This window comes from Argopecten irradians, chromosome 2 (assembly GCF_041381155.1).
Source record: "Argopecten irradians isolate NY chromosome 2, Ai_NY, whole genome shotgun sequence".
Lineage (NCBI taxonomy): Eukaryota > Metazoa > Mollusca > Bivalvia > Pectinida > Pectinidae > Argopecten > Argopecten irradians.
Window position 1 is genome coordinate 60,318,602 of NC_091135.1, and position 17,379 is coordinate 60,335,980.

Below are 17,379 nucleotides of genomic sequence, written 5' to 3' on the forward strand. Positions count from 1 at the left end.
GTAATACAGTATTACATACCTCATACTGATTTCCCACCCCTTGATGTGGCCAGCCTCTATACTAGATAATACGTATTACATACCTCATACTGATTTCCCTCCCCTTGATGTGGCCAGCCTCTATACTAGGTATTACAGTACCTCACATACCTCATACTGATTTCCCACCCCTTGATGTGGCCAGCCTCTATACTAGATAATACAGTATCACATACCTCATACTGATTTCCCACCCCTTGATGTGGCCAGCCTCTATACTAGGTATTACAGTATTACATACCTCATACTGATTTCCCACTCCCTTGATGTGGCCAGCCTCTATACTAGGTATTACAGTATTACATACCTCATACTGATTTCCCACCCCTTGATGTGGCCAGCCTCTATACTAGGTATTACAGTATTACATACCTCATACTGATTTCCCACCCTTGATGTGGCCAGCCTCTATACTAGGTATTACAGTATTACATACCTCATACTGATTTCCACCCCTTGATGTGGCCAGCCTCTATACTAGGTAAAACAGTATTACATACCTCATACTGATTTCCCACCCCTTGATGTGGCCAGCCTCTATACTAGGTATGATATGCCAGCCTCTATACTAGGTACATACCTCATACTGATTTTCCTCCCCTTGATGTGGCCAGCCTCTATACTAGGTATTACAGTATCACATACCTCATACTGATTTCCCACCCTTGATGTGTCCAGCCTCTATACTAGGTATTACAGTATTACATACCTCATACTGATTTCCCACCCCTTGATGTGGCCAGCCTCTATACTAGATAATACAGTATCACATACCTCATACTGATTTCCCACCCCTTGATGTGGCCAGCCTCTATACTAGGTATTACAGTATTACATACCTCATACTGATTTCCTACTCCCTTGATGTAGCCAGCCTCTATACTAGGTAAAACAGTTTTACATACCTCATACTGATTTCCCACCCCTTGATGTGGCCAGCCTCTATACTAGGTAAAACAGTTTTACATACCTCATACTGATTTCCCACTCCTGGATGTGGCCAGGCTCTATACTAGGTATTACAGTATTACATACCTCATACTGATTTCCCACCCCTTGATGTGGCCAGCCTCTATACTAGGTATTACAGTATTACATACCTCATACTGATTTTCCACTCCCTTGATGTGCCAGGCTCTATACTAGGTATTACAGTATTACATACCTCATACTGATTTCCTACTCCCTTGATGTAGCCAGCCTCTATACTAGGTAAAACAGTATTACATACCTCATACTGATTTCCCACCCCTTGATGTGGCCAGCCTCTATACTAGGTATTACAGTATTACATACCTCATACTGATTTCCCACTCCCTTGATGTGGCCAGCCTCTATACTAGGTATTACAGTATTACATACCTCATACTGATTTCCCACTCCCCTTGATGTGCCAGCCTCTATACTAGGTATTACAGTTTTACATACCTCATACTGATTTCCCACCCCTTGATGTGGCCAGCCTCTATACTAGGTAATACAGTTTACATACCTCATACTGATTTCCCACCCCTTGATGTGGCCAGCCTCTATACTAGGTATTACAGTATTACATACCTCATACTGATTTCCCACTCCCTTGATGTGGCCAGGCTCTATACTAGGTATTACATACCTCATACTGATTTCCTACATACCTCATACTGATTTCCCACCCCTTGATGTGGCCAGCCTCTATACTAGGTATTACAGTATTACATACCTCATACTGATTTCCCACTCCCTTGATGTGGCCAGCCTCTATACTAGATAATACAGTATTACAGTATTACATACCTCATACTGATTTCCCTCCCCTTGATGTGGCCAGCCTCTATACTAGGTAAATAAGGTATTACATACCTCATACTGATTTCCCTCCCCTTGATGTGGCCAGCCTCTATACTAGGTATTACAGTATTACATACCTCATACTGATTTCCCACCCCTTGATGTGGCCAGCCTCTATACTAGGTATTACAGTATTACATACCTCATACTGATTTCCCTCCCCTTGATGTGGCCAGCCTCTATACTAGGTATTACAGTATTACATACCTCATACTGATTTCCCACCCCTTGATGTGGCCAGCCTCTATACTAGATAATACAGTATTACATACCTCATACTGATTTCCCACTCCCTTGATGTGGCCAGCCTCTATACTAGGTATTACAGTATTACATACCTCATACTGATTTCCCTCCCCTTGATGTGGCCAGCCTCTATACTAGATAATACAGTATCACATACCTCATACTGATTTCCCACCCCTTGATGTGGCCAGCCTCTATACTAGGTATTACAGTATTACATACCTCATACTGATTTCCTACTCCCTTGATGTAGCCAGCCTCTATACTAGGTAAAACAGTTTTACATACCTCATACTGATTTCCCACCCCTTGATATGGCCGAGCCTCTATACTAGTAATATTACAGTATTACATACCTCATACTGATTTCCCACCCCTTGATGTGGCCAGCCTCTATACTAGATATTACAGTATTACATACCTCATACTGATTTCCCACCCCTTGATGTGGCCAGCCTCTATACTAGGTATTACAGTATTACATACCTCATACTGATTTCCCACCCCTTGATGTGGCCAGCCTCTATACTAGGTATTACAGTATTACATACCTCATACTGATTTCCCACCCCTTGATGTGGCCAGCCTCTATACTAGGTATTACAGTATTACATACCTCATACTGATTTCCCACCCCTTGATGTGGCCAGCCTCTATACTAGGTATTACAGTATTACATACCTCATACTGATTTCCTACTCCCTTGATGTAGCCAGCCTCTATACTAGGTAAAACAGTTTTACATACCTCATACTGATTTCCCACCCCTTGATGTGGCCAGCCTCTATACTAGGTATTACAGTATTACATACCTCATACTGATTTCCCACCCCTTGATGTGGCCAGCCTCTATACTAGGTATTACAGTATTACATACCTCATACTGATTTCCCACCCCTTGATGTGGCCAGCCTCTATACTAGGTATTACATACCTCATACTGATTTCCCTCCCCTTGATGTGGCCAGCCTCTATACTAGGTATTACAGTATTACATACCTCATACTGATTTCCCACTCCTGATCTCCCTTGATGTGGCCAGCCTCTATACTAGGTATTACAGTATTACATACCTCATACTGATTTCCGACTCCCTTGATGTGGCCAGCCTCTATACTAGGTATTACAGTATTACATACCTCATACTGATTTCCCTCCCCTTGATGTGGCCAGGCTCTATACTAGATAATACAGTATTACATACCTCATACTGATTTCCCACTCCCTTGATGTGGCCAGCCTCTATACTAGGTATTACAGTATTACATACCTCATACTGATTTCCCACCCCTTGATGTGGCCAGCCTCTATACTAGGTATTACAGTATTACATACCTCATACTGATTTCCCATGATTTCCCACTCCCTTGATGTGGCCAGCCTCTATACTAGGTATTACAGTATTACATACCTCATACTGATTTCCCACCCCTTGATGTGGCCAGCCTCTATACTAGATAATACAGTATCACATACCTCATACTGATTTCCCACCCCTTGATGTGGCCAGCCTCTATACTAGGTATTACAGTATTACATACCTCATACTGATTTCCTACTCCCTTGATGTAGCCAGCCTCTATACTAGGTAAAACAGTTTTACATACCTCATACTGATTTCCCACTCCCTTGATGTGGCCAGCCTCTATACTAGGTATTACAGTATTACATACCTCATACTGATTTCCCACCCCTTGATGTGCCAGCCTCTATACTAGGTATTACAGTATTACATACCTCATACTGATTTCCCACCCCTTGATGTGGCCAGCCTCTATACTAGGTATTACAGTATTACATACCTCATACTGATTTCCCACCCCTTGATGTGGCCAGCCTCTATACTAGGTATTACAGTATTACATACCTCATACTGATTTCCCACTCCCTTGATGTGGCCAGCCTCTATACTAGGTATTACAGTATTACATACCTCATACTGATTTCCCTCCCCTTGATGTGGCCAGCCTCTATACTAGGTATTACAGTATTACATACCTCATACTGATTTCCCACCCCTTGATGTGGCCAGCCTCTATACTAGGTATTACAGTATTACATACCTCATACTGATTTTCCACCCCTTGATGTGGCCAGCCTCTATACTAGGTATTACAGTATTACATACCTCATACTGATTTCCCACCCCTTGATGTGGCCAGCCTCTATACTAGGTATTACAGTATTACATACCTCATACTGATTTCCCACCCCTTGATGTGGCCAGCCTCTATACTAGGTATTACAGTATTACATACCTCATACTGATTTCCCACCCCTTGATGTGGCCAGCCTCTATACTAGGTATTACATACCTCATACTGATTTCCCACTCCCTTGATGTGGCCAGCCTCTATACTAGGTATTACAGTATTACATACCTCATACTGATTTCCCACCCCTTGATGTGGCCAGCCTCTATACTAGGTATTACAGTATTACATACCTCATACTGATTTCCCACCCCTTGATGTGGCCAGCCTCTATACTAGGTATTACATACCTCATACTGATTTCCCACCCCTTGATGTGGCCAGCCTCTATACTAGGTATTACAGTATTACATACCTCATACTGATTTCCCACCCCTTGATGTGGCCAGCCTCTATACTAGGTATTACATACCTCATACTGATTTTCCACCCCTTGATGTGGCCAGCCTCTATACTAGGTATTACAGTATTACATACCTCATACTGATTTCCCACCCCTTGATGTGGCCAGCCTCTATACTAGGTATTACAGTATTACATACCTCATACTGATTTCCCACCCCTTGATGTGGCCAGCCTCTACTATATATACGTATTACATACCTCATACTGATTTCCCACCCCTTGATGTGGCCAGCCTCTATACTAGGTATTACAGTATTACATACCTCATACTGATTTCCCACCCCTTGATGTGGCCAGCCTCTATACTAGGTATTACAGTATTACATACCTCATACTGATTTCCCACCCCTTGATGTGGCCAGCCTCTATACTAGGTATTACAGTATTACATACCTCATACTGATTTCCCACCCCTTGATGTGGCCAGCCTCTATACTAGGTATTACAGTATTACATACCTCATACTGATTTCCCACTCCTGGATGTGGCCAGCCTCTATACTATATTAGGTATTACATACCTCATACTGATTTCCCACCCCTTGATGTGGCCAGCCTCTATACTAGGTATTACAGTATTACATACCTCATACTGATTTCCCACCCCTTGATGTGGCCAGCCTCTATACTAGGTATTACAGTATTACATACCTCATACTGATTTCCCACCCCTTGATGTGGCCAGCCTCTATACTAGGTATTACAGTATTACATACCTCATACTGATTTCCCACCCCTTGATGTGGCCAGCCTCTATACTAGATATTACAGTATTACATACCTCATACTGATTTCCCACCCCTTGATGTGGCCAGCCTCTATACTAGGTATTACATACCTCATACTGATTTTCCACCTTCCCCTTGATGTGTCCAGCCTCTATACTAGATATTACAGTATTACATACCTCATACTGATTTCCCACCCCTTGATGTGGCCAGCCTCTATACTAGGTATTACAGTATTACATACCTCATACTGATTTCCCACCCCTTGATGTGGCCAGCCTCTATACTAGGTATTACAGTATTACATACCTCATACTGATTTTCCACCCCTTGATGTGGCCAGCCTCTATACTAGATAATACAGTATTACATACCTCATACTGATTTCCCACCCCTTGATGTGGCCAGCCTCTATACTAGGTATTACAGTATTACATACCTCATACTGATTTCCCACCCCTTGATGTGGCCAGCCTCTATACTAGGTATTACAGTATTACATACCTCATACTGATTTCCCACTCCCTTGATGTGGCCAGCCTCTATACTAGGTAAAACAGTATTACATACCTCATACTGATTTCCCACCCCTTGATGTGCCAGCCTCTATACTAGTATTACAGTATTACATACCTCATACTGATTTCCCACTCCCTTGATGTGGCCAGCCTCTATACTAGGTATTACAGTATTACATACCTCATACTGATTTCCCACCCCTTGATGTGGCCAGCCTCTATACTAGGTATTACAGTATTACATACCTCATACTGATTTCCCACCCCTTGATGTGGCCAGCCTCTATACTAGGTAAAACAGTATTACATACCTCATACTGATTTCCCACCCCTTGATGTGGCCAGCCTCTATACTAGATAATACAGTATCACATACCTCATACTGATTTCCCACCCCTTGATGTGGCCAGCCTCTATACTAGGTATTACAGTATTACATACCTCATACTGATTTCCCACCCCTTGATGTGGCCAGCCTCTATACTAGGTAATACAGTATTACATACCTCATACTGATTTCCCACCCCTTGATGTGGCCAGCCTCTATACTAGGTATTACAGTATTACATACCTCATACTGATTTTCCACTCCCTTGATGTGCCAGGCTCTATACTAGGTATTACATACCTCATACTGATTTCCTACTCCCTTGATGTTGCCAGTCTCTATACTAGGTAAAACAGTATTACATACCTCATACTGATTTTCCACCCCCTTGGGGTGTTTTCCTTTCTGTAGCCTCTTAATAGTCTGCAGGTCTTCCTCACTCAGCACAACATTCTGACCAGTCATCTTGTTTGTCACAGTTCTCCTAACAAAACAGATGTTCATGTAGACTCTATGTGTTTCAATATGAATTGTATAATTATAAAGCATAGGTAGATAAATTTCACAATAACATGCATTGATTTCACTCGTTCCATACTAGGATTCTAAATAATTTCCAGATGTCATTATTAGTCTCGTCCCATAATATGAACAATAAAGTATGTCTTCTCTATATATGTATTTCTGATAGGCCGAAATAATGTTAGAAAATGGGAAATTATGTTATAAATAATTACATTGTTATAAGATACATCATTCTGCATATTTGCATTTGATAAACAACTGATTAACAGCCAAGCAAAGTACGATCATTTGTCGAAACATGACCAGTATCACTGAGTATATTGATTGATTCTTTTGAATTCAGAAATGGCTGGATACATTCTTTCGAAATCTGTTCTTTTGGTATTAAATAGATAGGACTAAAATAAAGCTGATTGTGCCACAAGTAGGTTGGGGATTTTCCTTGTAGTTACCGTATTTCACCGCAAATAAGACCCCCCCCCCCCCCCCCAAAGAAGAAATAAAGGTCAAAAGTGGTGGGGGGTCTTATTTGCGGACAACCTGCTCTATGAGGTCGCCATCTTGGATTTTTTAATGTCCAGTGTCATTGTTGTAACAGTCGTATGACAGATGGGTAATAGCAAGATGTTCAAGTATTAATAATAATAATGAAGACCTATGAGTAAAATTAAATCAAATGTTAATGTTATGACAAATTAAAATATAAACAATACTATGGCGGTTGTTACGTAAGTCTGAAAGGGAAACGCACATTTTTGCAAGAGTCACGCGGACATTCACCAATGAATCAAAACGAAGAAACAGCATCATAAGCAATGTTATTTTAATCCAGAAGTTTTAATGATCGTATAGTTATTTTAAAATATTCAAATTCGGTTATTGTTTACGATAACAACTACATCTCCGTCTTAGTAAACACGTGAATCAATCGCCGTGAATCAGTAGGACGATCGCCATTCAGACTCAGGCCTATTTAAAGTTCACTGCAAACGTTTACATATCAAATTTGTTCATAAACAGAAGAATTTACGTACATTTGTCTCAGCCAAATGAGCAAACGATCGTGATTTAACTTCAACGTGCCGACATGCACTGATGCAGTTGTTTGTAACATCGTACACACATGTGTAGGAAAATGGCGCCGGGTTGAAGCCATACTTTCACATTTTCACACCGGGTCATGTTTGGGAATTTGATCGGTATTGCTATTGATACGACGATAGTTTGATAATATTTCAGATATTAATCCAAGTATTAACTGCATTAAAACATCGTAGCAAGTATTTTTGTATCCAGAGTAAAATACGAAACTTTGCGGCTAATCATATTATACTGGCTGCGTAAACAAAACATGGCGGCCGAAAAGTAAAGCATGGTTTCTCCAACTGATCGTAAACTACAGGTACGTTATGTTCACAAATAAACATATTTGAAACTGTAAATGCCTTACGTAGGTGTTTTAGGTAATGATTGTATTGAGTTAGAATCCACGGCTGCAGAAACAATCTGCATCAATGACGAATTTCTTTGCCGATTCATGTAAAAAATGACAAGCCATACGAACACTAAAACGTGTTGACCATGCCGATATGAAGTGTTCATGGAAACATATATCGGCGTATTTTGTTGAAAATAACCTCCAATTAAATATGAACACTGTCCACAATTCGTAGTTATTGATAATTAAATTAAATCAACCGTGAATTAACTTGAATTAAATGACAAAAATAACAAGCACACAAATAAACTTTTTATGCCGATAAAGAAAAACAAAAAGAAGTTCTGATACAAAGTCATTTTGGTGATATTTTTTATTACTCCATTGCTCAAATCCATCATCCAGTAAAACTGAAAAATAGGTGGGGGGTCTTATTTGCAGACATCCCCCCTAAGTCTGAAAATGTGTCAAAATAGGTGGGGGGTCTTATTTGCGGGAGGGGTCTTATTTGCGGTGAAATACGGTACATCTCACTGCCATCTTGTTTATATTAGTAATGACAGAGCAGAGCATTTCCTCAGATACTTAACCAAATTGGGTCACATGACATAAAATTTGTGCATTTCATAGAAATGCCTGCTATCACCTGAGAATGACATTTTTGTGTAAAACTCATCTGTTATCTGCTGAACCCAACTTATACAGCATATTTTCTTACCAGTAATCAGGATTGTCCATTTTATTAAGGAACTCATCCAATTCATCAGCCTTTTTCGGTTTGGCAATTTTCCTTCCTTCTACATCGTAACCAAGATGGTCATAATCCCTATACCACTCCAGTGGCACATTCCCTACAGTGTTCCGGATATCCTTAAGTGAGAAAACAAAAGGTACATATCTATATATGACTTCTATCATCAGACTTAGATCAAATTATTTACATATATCAGAAAATATTTGCTAAATGGTATGAGCTGAGACATGACCAACAATAATGTATACAACAGGGATGTGAACCTTACTCAATGGCATGGCAGGCATAAAATATTGCATGGTTGAGAAACAAATAGGTAAGTAAACTTCATTTTCCTTGTTGTTGTATATTACAAAGATTTACAACAATAACATACTTCCTCGTCAGAAGAGTCACTTTCATATTCATCTCTTTGGGGAGCGGACAGTCCTGTGTTGTCTGTTCCCTGTTCTGTCCTCCGTGACTTTCTAGATTTTGTAAGAGATTTTATGTTGATAGCTTTCTCCATAGAATCATCATCGCCTGTGTTATTATCACTTGATCCTTCCTCTATTTCCTCTACTGGTAAATCACTCACTTCTTCATCATCATTTTCATCTGATGAATCAGAGCTGTTGTTGCTGTCTTCATCCTTGAAACAATAAAGCAAAAGGGACATGAATTTTAAGGTATTGAAGGTTAATTGAATTGACTGAAAAACCGTAAGATTCCTCAAAGCAAGGCTGATCACTAGTATGGTACAATAAATCAAATTCAGCCTTAAAGCTGACAATGCAAGTTAAAAAGTATACATTTGAGAATAAAAAAAAAATAATAAAGTTTTTTTCGATATTTTTATTCAAAATTTGTTTCTTAGACAACCCCTTGCGTTTCTAAGGACGGGCAGTCGCCATTTTGTTTTAACTCTGCTTGGATACAACACTGGGTACCGACCCCTATATAAAGCGTGTGAACCACACACATGTGCAATCAGTCGAATGCTTGCTGTTCAAGGTATAACACTTGACCGGCTCTAGATCTAGTGTACTATATACCCAAGAGGTAATGATAATAAAATGGTTATTACTTTCAATGTTTTCTCAAATAAAGTTTTAAGAACCATATAAAGTTCTATACAGTTAAATTAAAAGTAATGAATGAATTCATACCTTCTTTCCACGTGCGAGATCCATTTTGATTATAACGTAAACAAACATGGAAATTCTAATAGGAGATAACATTATAAAAATAACAAGAGGCCCATGGGCCTTAACGGTCACCTGAGTTAGAATATATAATGAAACAAATAATAAAACAAATTAAAGACATATAAACACTATATGCTGGGCCTTGAAGTTGGTCAGTGATTTATAAATTTGACCTTTTTAGACTATGAAGAGTATTTGCTTCCATCAAACCTGTGAACTTAGAGGTATTTTTTGAAATTTTAATCAATTTGACCCTGTTTGGTCCTGCCCCTCTGGTCCCCCAGGGGGTCATCGAGGACGGATATGGATGTTAAAATGCTATATCTTAGGCTAATAATTCTAATCAAGTTTGACTAATTTCCTACGAAAATTGGGCAAATAATGTTCACAAATATGTTTTTCCTTATAAACTAAAGTAAACTTGACCCCTCCCCAGGGGGTAACGTAAGACCCCAAGGTCATATAATTCACAGTTTTTATAAAACACCTGAAGACCTTTCCATCTATAATTATTTGATTCTACTATATCCAGAATTTTAGAAGATTTTTGAAGTTTTAGCCTATTTGACCCTTTTTTAGCCCCGCCCCTCTACCCCCAGGGGGTCGGCCAGGACCAATGTGGATATGATATTAAAATGCTATCTCAGGCTAATAATTCTAACCAAGTTTGACTCATTTCCTATGAAAATTGAGCAAAAAATGCTCATTAATGTGTTTTTCCTATATAAACTATAGTAAACTTGACCCCCTCCCCAAGGGGAAACAGGAGATCCCAGGGTCATATAATTTACAATTTTTATAAACAAACTTTAAGACCTTTTTATCTATAAAGTGTATTTGATTATACCATTTCCAGAATTTTAAAAGAATATTTTTGAAGTTTTAGCCTATTTGACCTTTTTTGGCCCCGCCCCTCTGCCCCCAGGAGGTCGGCCAGGACCAATATGGATATGATATTAAAATGCTATCTCAGCCTAAATAAGTTTGACTCGTTTCAAATGAAAATTGAGCAAAAAATGCTCATAAATGTGTTTTCCCTATATAAACTATAGTAAACTTGACCCCCTCCCCAGGGGGAAATGTGAGACCCCAGGGTCATATAATTCACAATTTTTGTAAAGGACCTTAAGACCTTTCTATTTATGAAAAGTATTTGTTTCTACCATTTCCAGAATTTCAGAAGAAGATTTTTGAAGTTTTAGCCTATTTGACCCTTTTTTAGCCCCGCCCCTCTGCCCCCAGGGGGTCGGCCAGAACTAATGTGGATATGATATTAAAATGCTATCTCAGGCTAATAATCTTAACCAAGTTTGACTCGTTTCCAATGAAAATTGAGCAAAAAATGCTCATAAATGTGTTTTCCCTATATAAACTATAGTAAACTTGACCCCCTCCCCAGGGGGAAACGTGAGACCCCAGGGTCATATAATTCACAATTTTTGTAAAGGACCTTAAGACCTTTCTATTTATGAAAAGTATTTGATTCTACCATTTCCAGAATTTCAGAAGAAGATTTTTGAAGTTTTAGCCTATTTGACCCCTTTTGACCCCGCCCCTAAGGCCCCTGGGGGTCAGTCATAGAAAATTTGTTAATAGGATTAAATGGCCATCTCATACTGATAATTCTGACAATATTTGACTCATTTCCTATTACAAATGACCAAATAATGCGCAAAAAAGAGTTTGCTCAATATAAAATATAGTAAACTTAACCCCCCCCCAGGGGGAAAATAGAGACCCCAGGGTCATATAATTCACAATTTTTGTAAAGGACCTTAAGACCTTTCTATCTATGAAGAGTATTTGATTCTACCACATCTGTGAGTAGAGAAGAAGATTTTTGAAATTTTACTCAATTTTACCCCTTTTGGCCCCTCCCACAGCCCCCTGGGGGGTGGGGACCATATAATTCACAATTTTGATTGGCCTTATGCCTTAGAAGGTTTGTGCAAAATTTCATTGAAATTGCTTCAGCAGTTTTGGAGAAGAAGTCGAAAATGTAAATTGTTTACGGACATACGACGCACGACGCACGGACGACGCACGACGATGGACAAAAGGCGATTAGAATAGGTCACTTGAGACTTCGTCTCAGGTGACCTAAAAATAAATACTGCACTCACCTGACAAGGTTCCATTGAAGTAATATTGTCAGCTAGATCCCAAAATATGTCAAATATGAGCTAATAAAACACTTCAATATACATTAGATATTACACGCACATGTACACGTGTGTGCCTTTGGTAGTTTATATATGGAAGAGTCTCTTGTTCGGGACAGGTGGTCACGTGCAAGTGCATGGCCAGTCGAGTACATTGGGTATGATAGTATACGTGGAAATATGTGGACGAATTATTATCAGGATTTTTATTCATTTGTGTGGAAAGTTAAATTTGTGAAACATCTAAATGACAGCTTAGAAGAGTTGACATGTTTGCTTGCTAAACAAGCCCTACACATATTTACAGGTAAGAGGTTTTGTTTATGTATTAGTAGGCGATACACAGTGGACAACTGCTAGGTGTATATGTACATGACTGAGCGCACACGCTTTATATAGGGGTCGGCAGGCCTCTCGTATCCAAGCAGAGTTCAAACAAAATTTCAACAAATTTTATTTCTAGTAACAATGAGTATATACATATGATTTAACAAAATTCTAATTTTGAACATATTCATGAACATATACTGTAGCAATTGTATTGATGAATAATGTTGGGATAAGGACAGTATTTAAGATATCATCTCCAATATACTTATGTGCGAAATTTATTGTTTTTCAAAATATATATAATCATTATTTAAAGATTAGAATATAATATAAATGACTGGATCCATCCACACATAGGATACAGACCTAAATGACCTAAATGAGTTCAAACAAAATGGCGTCTGCCCGTCCTTAGAAACGAAATGGGCTGTCTCAGAAACAAATTTGGAAAAAAAACTTCATTATTTTATTTTTTTTTAATCTCAAATGTACTTTTTTAACTTGCATTGTCAGCTTTAATAAGTCTGAATACCTAAATACTATACCTCATTGTCAGACTCTGTATCAGGTTCTTCTTCAAGACCTGAGTATACACTCTCCTCCGAGTCTGAGTCATCTTCGTTGTCTGTAACCGGGACTTCTTTGAACAAGTCTATCTGCAATTGAAATAAGAAATAATTCAGATCTCAGTAAAAATTACAATGATGTTAGCCATTAACTTAATTCCGAAAACATCAAATCAAATATGGGAAGGTACCATGCCAAATGCCATACCAACTATACTGTAATTAGTGGAAAGACTTCAGCTTCAAAACAAGAGATCCCAGAGGGATCTTGGCGCCCACCAAAGAATGATCTATATCTGACAAAGGAAAGATGGATCTTTTCTCTACTTTTTAAACTTTTTCAAACATACTACATATAAAATTTGAGACAGATCGCTTCAGTACCTTTTGAGAAATAGCGGTAACAAACTTCAACTATCAAAATCCAAGATGACTCCTTGGCGCCATCTTGTTGATCAATCGGTCCCAAATCACAATATGCACAACTAGGGCCCTAGGGGAACCTACATATGAATTTTGAGACAGATCCCTTCTGTACTTTCTGAGAAATAGCAATAACAAACTTTGAATAACAAAATCCAAGATGGCTGCCTGGCGGCCATCTTGTTAACCGATCGGTCCCAAAATGCAATATGCACAACAAGGTCCCTAGGGGAACCTACATATGAAATTTGAGACAGATCCCTTCAGTACTATCTGAGAAATAACCATAACAAACTTTAACTATCGAAATTCAAGATGGCGGCCTGGCAGCCATCTTGTTCACCGATCGGTCCCAAAATGCAATATGCACAACTAGGTCCCTAGGGGAACCTACATATGAAATTTGAGACAGATCCCTTCAGTACTATCTGAGAAATAGCCATAACAAACTTTAACTATCGAAATTCAAGATAGCGGCCTGGCAGCCATCTTGTTCACCGATTGGTCCCAAAATGCAATATGCACAACTAGGTCCCTAGGGGAACCTACATATGAAATTTGAGACAGATCCCTTCAGTGCTATCTGAGAAATAGCCGTAGCAAATTTTAACTATCGAAATCCAAGATGGCGGCCTGGCAGCCATCTTGTTCACCGATTGGTCCAAAAATGCAATATGCACAACAAGGGCCCTAGGGGAACTTACATATTAAATTTGAGAAAGATCCCTTCAGCACTTTTTGAGAAATGGGGATATCAAACCTTAACTATCAAAATCCAAGATGGCCGCCTGGCGGCCATCTTGTTTTTCCTATCAGACTCAAAATCTGTATGGCACAAATAGGGACCAAGGGTAACCTCCATGTGAAGTTTGAACAAAATCCCTTCAGTAGTTCTCAAGAAATATCGATAACAAACTTCAAGTTTGAACAAAATCCCTTCAGTAGTTCTCAAGAAATATCGATAACAAACTTCAACTGCCAAAATCAAAGATGGCTGCCTGGTGGCCATCTTGTTTTTCTGATCAGCCTCAAAATCTGTATGGCACAACTAGGGACCAAGGGTAACCTCCATGTGAAGTTTGAACAAAATCCCTTCAGTAGTTCTCAAGAAATATCGATAACAAACTTCAACTGCCAAAATCAAAGATGGCTGCCTGGCGCCCATCTTGTTTTTCCGATCAGCCTCAAAATCTGTGTAACAGGAGAGGAGAAAATGTAGCAGCCAGACCGGGATTCAAACCCGGGACCCTCAGAATACTAGCCGAGTGCTCTACCGACTGAGCTACCTGGTCCCCGATGATCGACCCAGTCCAATCCCGCTACACTCCTCCCTCCTTTCTCGAAGTCTTCGCCCTCGAAGACACACAAGACCCTTCCAAACACCACCACCGTGGGTTATTTAGTTGGGCGCCAATTTTGTAACAGGAGAGGAGAAAATGTAGCGGCCAGACCGGGATTCGAACCCGGGACCCTCAGAATACTAGCCGAGTGCTCTACCGACTGAGCTACCTGGTCCCCGATGATCGACCCAGTCCAATCCCGCTACATCTGTATGGCACAACTAGGGACCAAGGGTAACCTGCATGTGAAGTTTGAACAAAATCCCTTCAGTAGTTCTCAAGAAATATCGATAACAAACTTCAACTGCCAAAATCAAAGACGGCTGCCTGGCGGACATCTTGTTTTTTGATCAGCCTCAAAATCTGTATGGCACAAATATGGACCAAGGGGACCCTCCATGTGAAGTTTGAACGAAAATCCCTGCAGCAGTTTTTAAGAAATAGTGATAACAAGCATTGTTTACGGACGGACGACGGACGGCGGACGACGGACCACGGACGCAGGGCGATTTGAATAGCCCACCATCTGATGATGGTGGGCTAATAATGTATATAAAGTAATCATTCTATAATTTGAAGACAGGGCAATAAATTCAGCATCAAAATACAACAAAAACTTACACAATCAATAAGAATGTTAAACATTAATGAATCATTTTTTTACAAAGATATATCCTTTAATTGAAGGACCACTATTCGTCAGGGTAATCAAATCCCGTCGAATATCAACATAACAGCAACAAATAACATGTACCAATTATATAAACACAAATATCTAATATTTTGTATTATATCGAGTTACTTGTGAGCCTTTTTTAATACAAATTTTTAAAACAACTTTATCCATTTTCATTTCATAGAATCCTGCATTTGCGTTACAAAATTATCCCTCATATGCAGGACTGTTACTCAAATGCAGGACTACTGTAAGCATAGGTATTTAGCACGCTGATAAGTCAAAGACCCACTATAGACTAATATATAGAGAAAGGTAAGGAACTCCTCCGTGACGCAAAATTGGGTAATTAAGTTCAAAGTGTTGTAAAAAAATATCCAGACCAGATATTTCAACGGCTTTGGTCTTAATTGAAAGTTAAGATGTTACACTTCACGATGATAACAAGAAATCCTACTGAACTTGTCTACTTTTTTCACAAACAGCCTCGAAACTTGAAAAATTGACGAATTTCCATTAGTCGGACACGATCGAGAACATTTTTGCAAACGAAAAAATTTGCTACACTGAAAACACGGCAGCCTACAGTAACAGGCTTTGACATAAACAAACAACAGGTGAAAACAAATGTATTTACTTGTTTGACGGTTCGTTCAAATCCCCCTCTCGTGGTCCTTATGTCGTTTTTCTGCGTTAATAGTTATCCGGGTCAGGTTGACTGCCATTTTGCCACTATCTTAAAAGTTATGTAAAGCCTTATCTCATTGGTCGGTTGGTTTTAGCTTAGCCAATGAGATTAGGCTATACATAACTTTCAAGATAGTGGCAAAATGGCAGTCAACCTGACCCGGATAACTATTAACGCAGAAAAACGACATAAGGACCACGAGAGGGGGATTTGAACGAACCGTCAAACAAGTAAATACATTTGTTTTCACCTGTTGTTTGTTTATGTCAAAGCCTGTTACTGTAGGCTGCCGTGTTTTCAGTGTAGCGAATAGACATTTTCGTTTGCAAAAATGTTCTCGATCGTGTCCGACTAACGGAAATTCGTCAATTTTTCAAGTTTCGAGGCTGTTTGTGAAAAAAGTAGACAAGTTCAGTAGGATTTCTTGTTATCATCGTGAAGTGTAACATCTTAACTTTCAATTAAGACCAAAGCCGTTAAAATATCTGGTCTGGATATTTTTTTACAACACTTTGAACTTAATTACCCAATTTTGCGTCAAGGAGGAGTTCCTTACCTTTCTCTATATATAAGTCTATAGTAGGTCTTTGACTTATCAGCGTGCTAAATACCTATGCTGTAAGCTTATCCTGCATCAGAGTGGTGCTCTACAACCAGAACCTCAAACACAAATGTAGTTACACAAAGTCATAACATTGAATATGCTTATCAATATTTTGTTTGCAAAATATAGACTTTTCATGGGTTTAAATTAAAACAACTTACAGTATCACCCTTTGGCTCGTCTAAGGCTCCTCGTGTACGTTTTCTACCAGTGGTGGCCATGCTTGTTTTGGTACAACACGAGTGAAATGAAATAAGTACAAAGCATTCGATAAAGTACTTACAAATTGTTGTCAATATGTACAAAATGGCATTTATGTTGCTTTTATATATATTTGAGTTAGTTTAATTATTTATCTTTGTGTTTTTTAGACAGTATGA

General features: G+C 39.2%; 1 protein-coding gene across 1 annotated transcript; it reads right to left on the reverse strand.

Annotated features, from left to right (window-relative positions):
- Nucleotides 1-6,591: 6,591 nt before the first annotated feature.
- LOC138316760 (ribosome biogenesis protein bop1-like) lies at nt 6,592-17,366 on the reverse strand. The gene is made up of 5 exons (XM_069258418.1): nt 17,161-17,366; nt 13,248-13,358; nt 9,400-9,654; nt 8,988-9,139; nt 6,592-6,790 (listed from the first exon to the last, which is right to left on the reverse strand). The coding sequence occupies exons 1-5, from the start codon at nt 17,218-17,220 to the stop codon at nt 6,592-6,594; spliced, it is 777 nt and encodes a 258-aa protein (XP_069114519.1). The 5' UTR covers nt 17,221-17,366.
- Between the last annotated feature and the right edge of the window lie 13 nt (nt 17,367-17,379).

What these genes read in the sequence shown, in the direction of transcription:
- LOC138316760 (XM_069258418.1), bottom strand. Translation starts at nt 17,220, where the DNA reads ATGGCCACCACTGGTAGAAAACGTACACGAGGAGCCTTAGACGAGCCA. An exon ending in ACGAGCCAAAGGGTGATACT is followed by an intron (nt 13,359 to 17,160) that starts GTAAGTTGTTTT and finishes TTTCAATTGCAG; the next exon opens with ATAGACTTGTTCAAAGAAGT. An exon ending in GTGACTCTTCTGACGAGGAA is followed by an intron (nt 9,140 to 9,399) that starts GTATGTTATTGT and finishes TTCTCACTTAAG; the next exon opens with GATATCCGGAACACTGTAGG.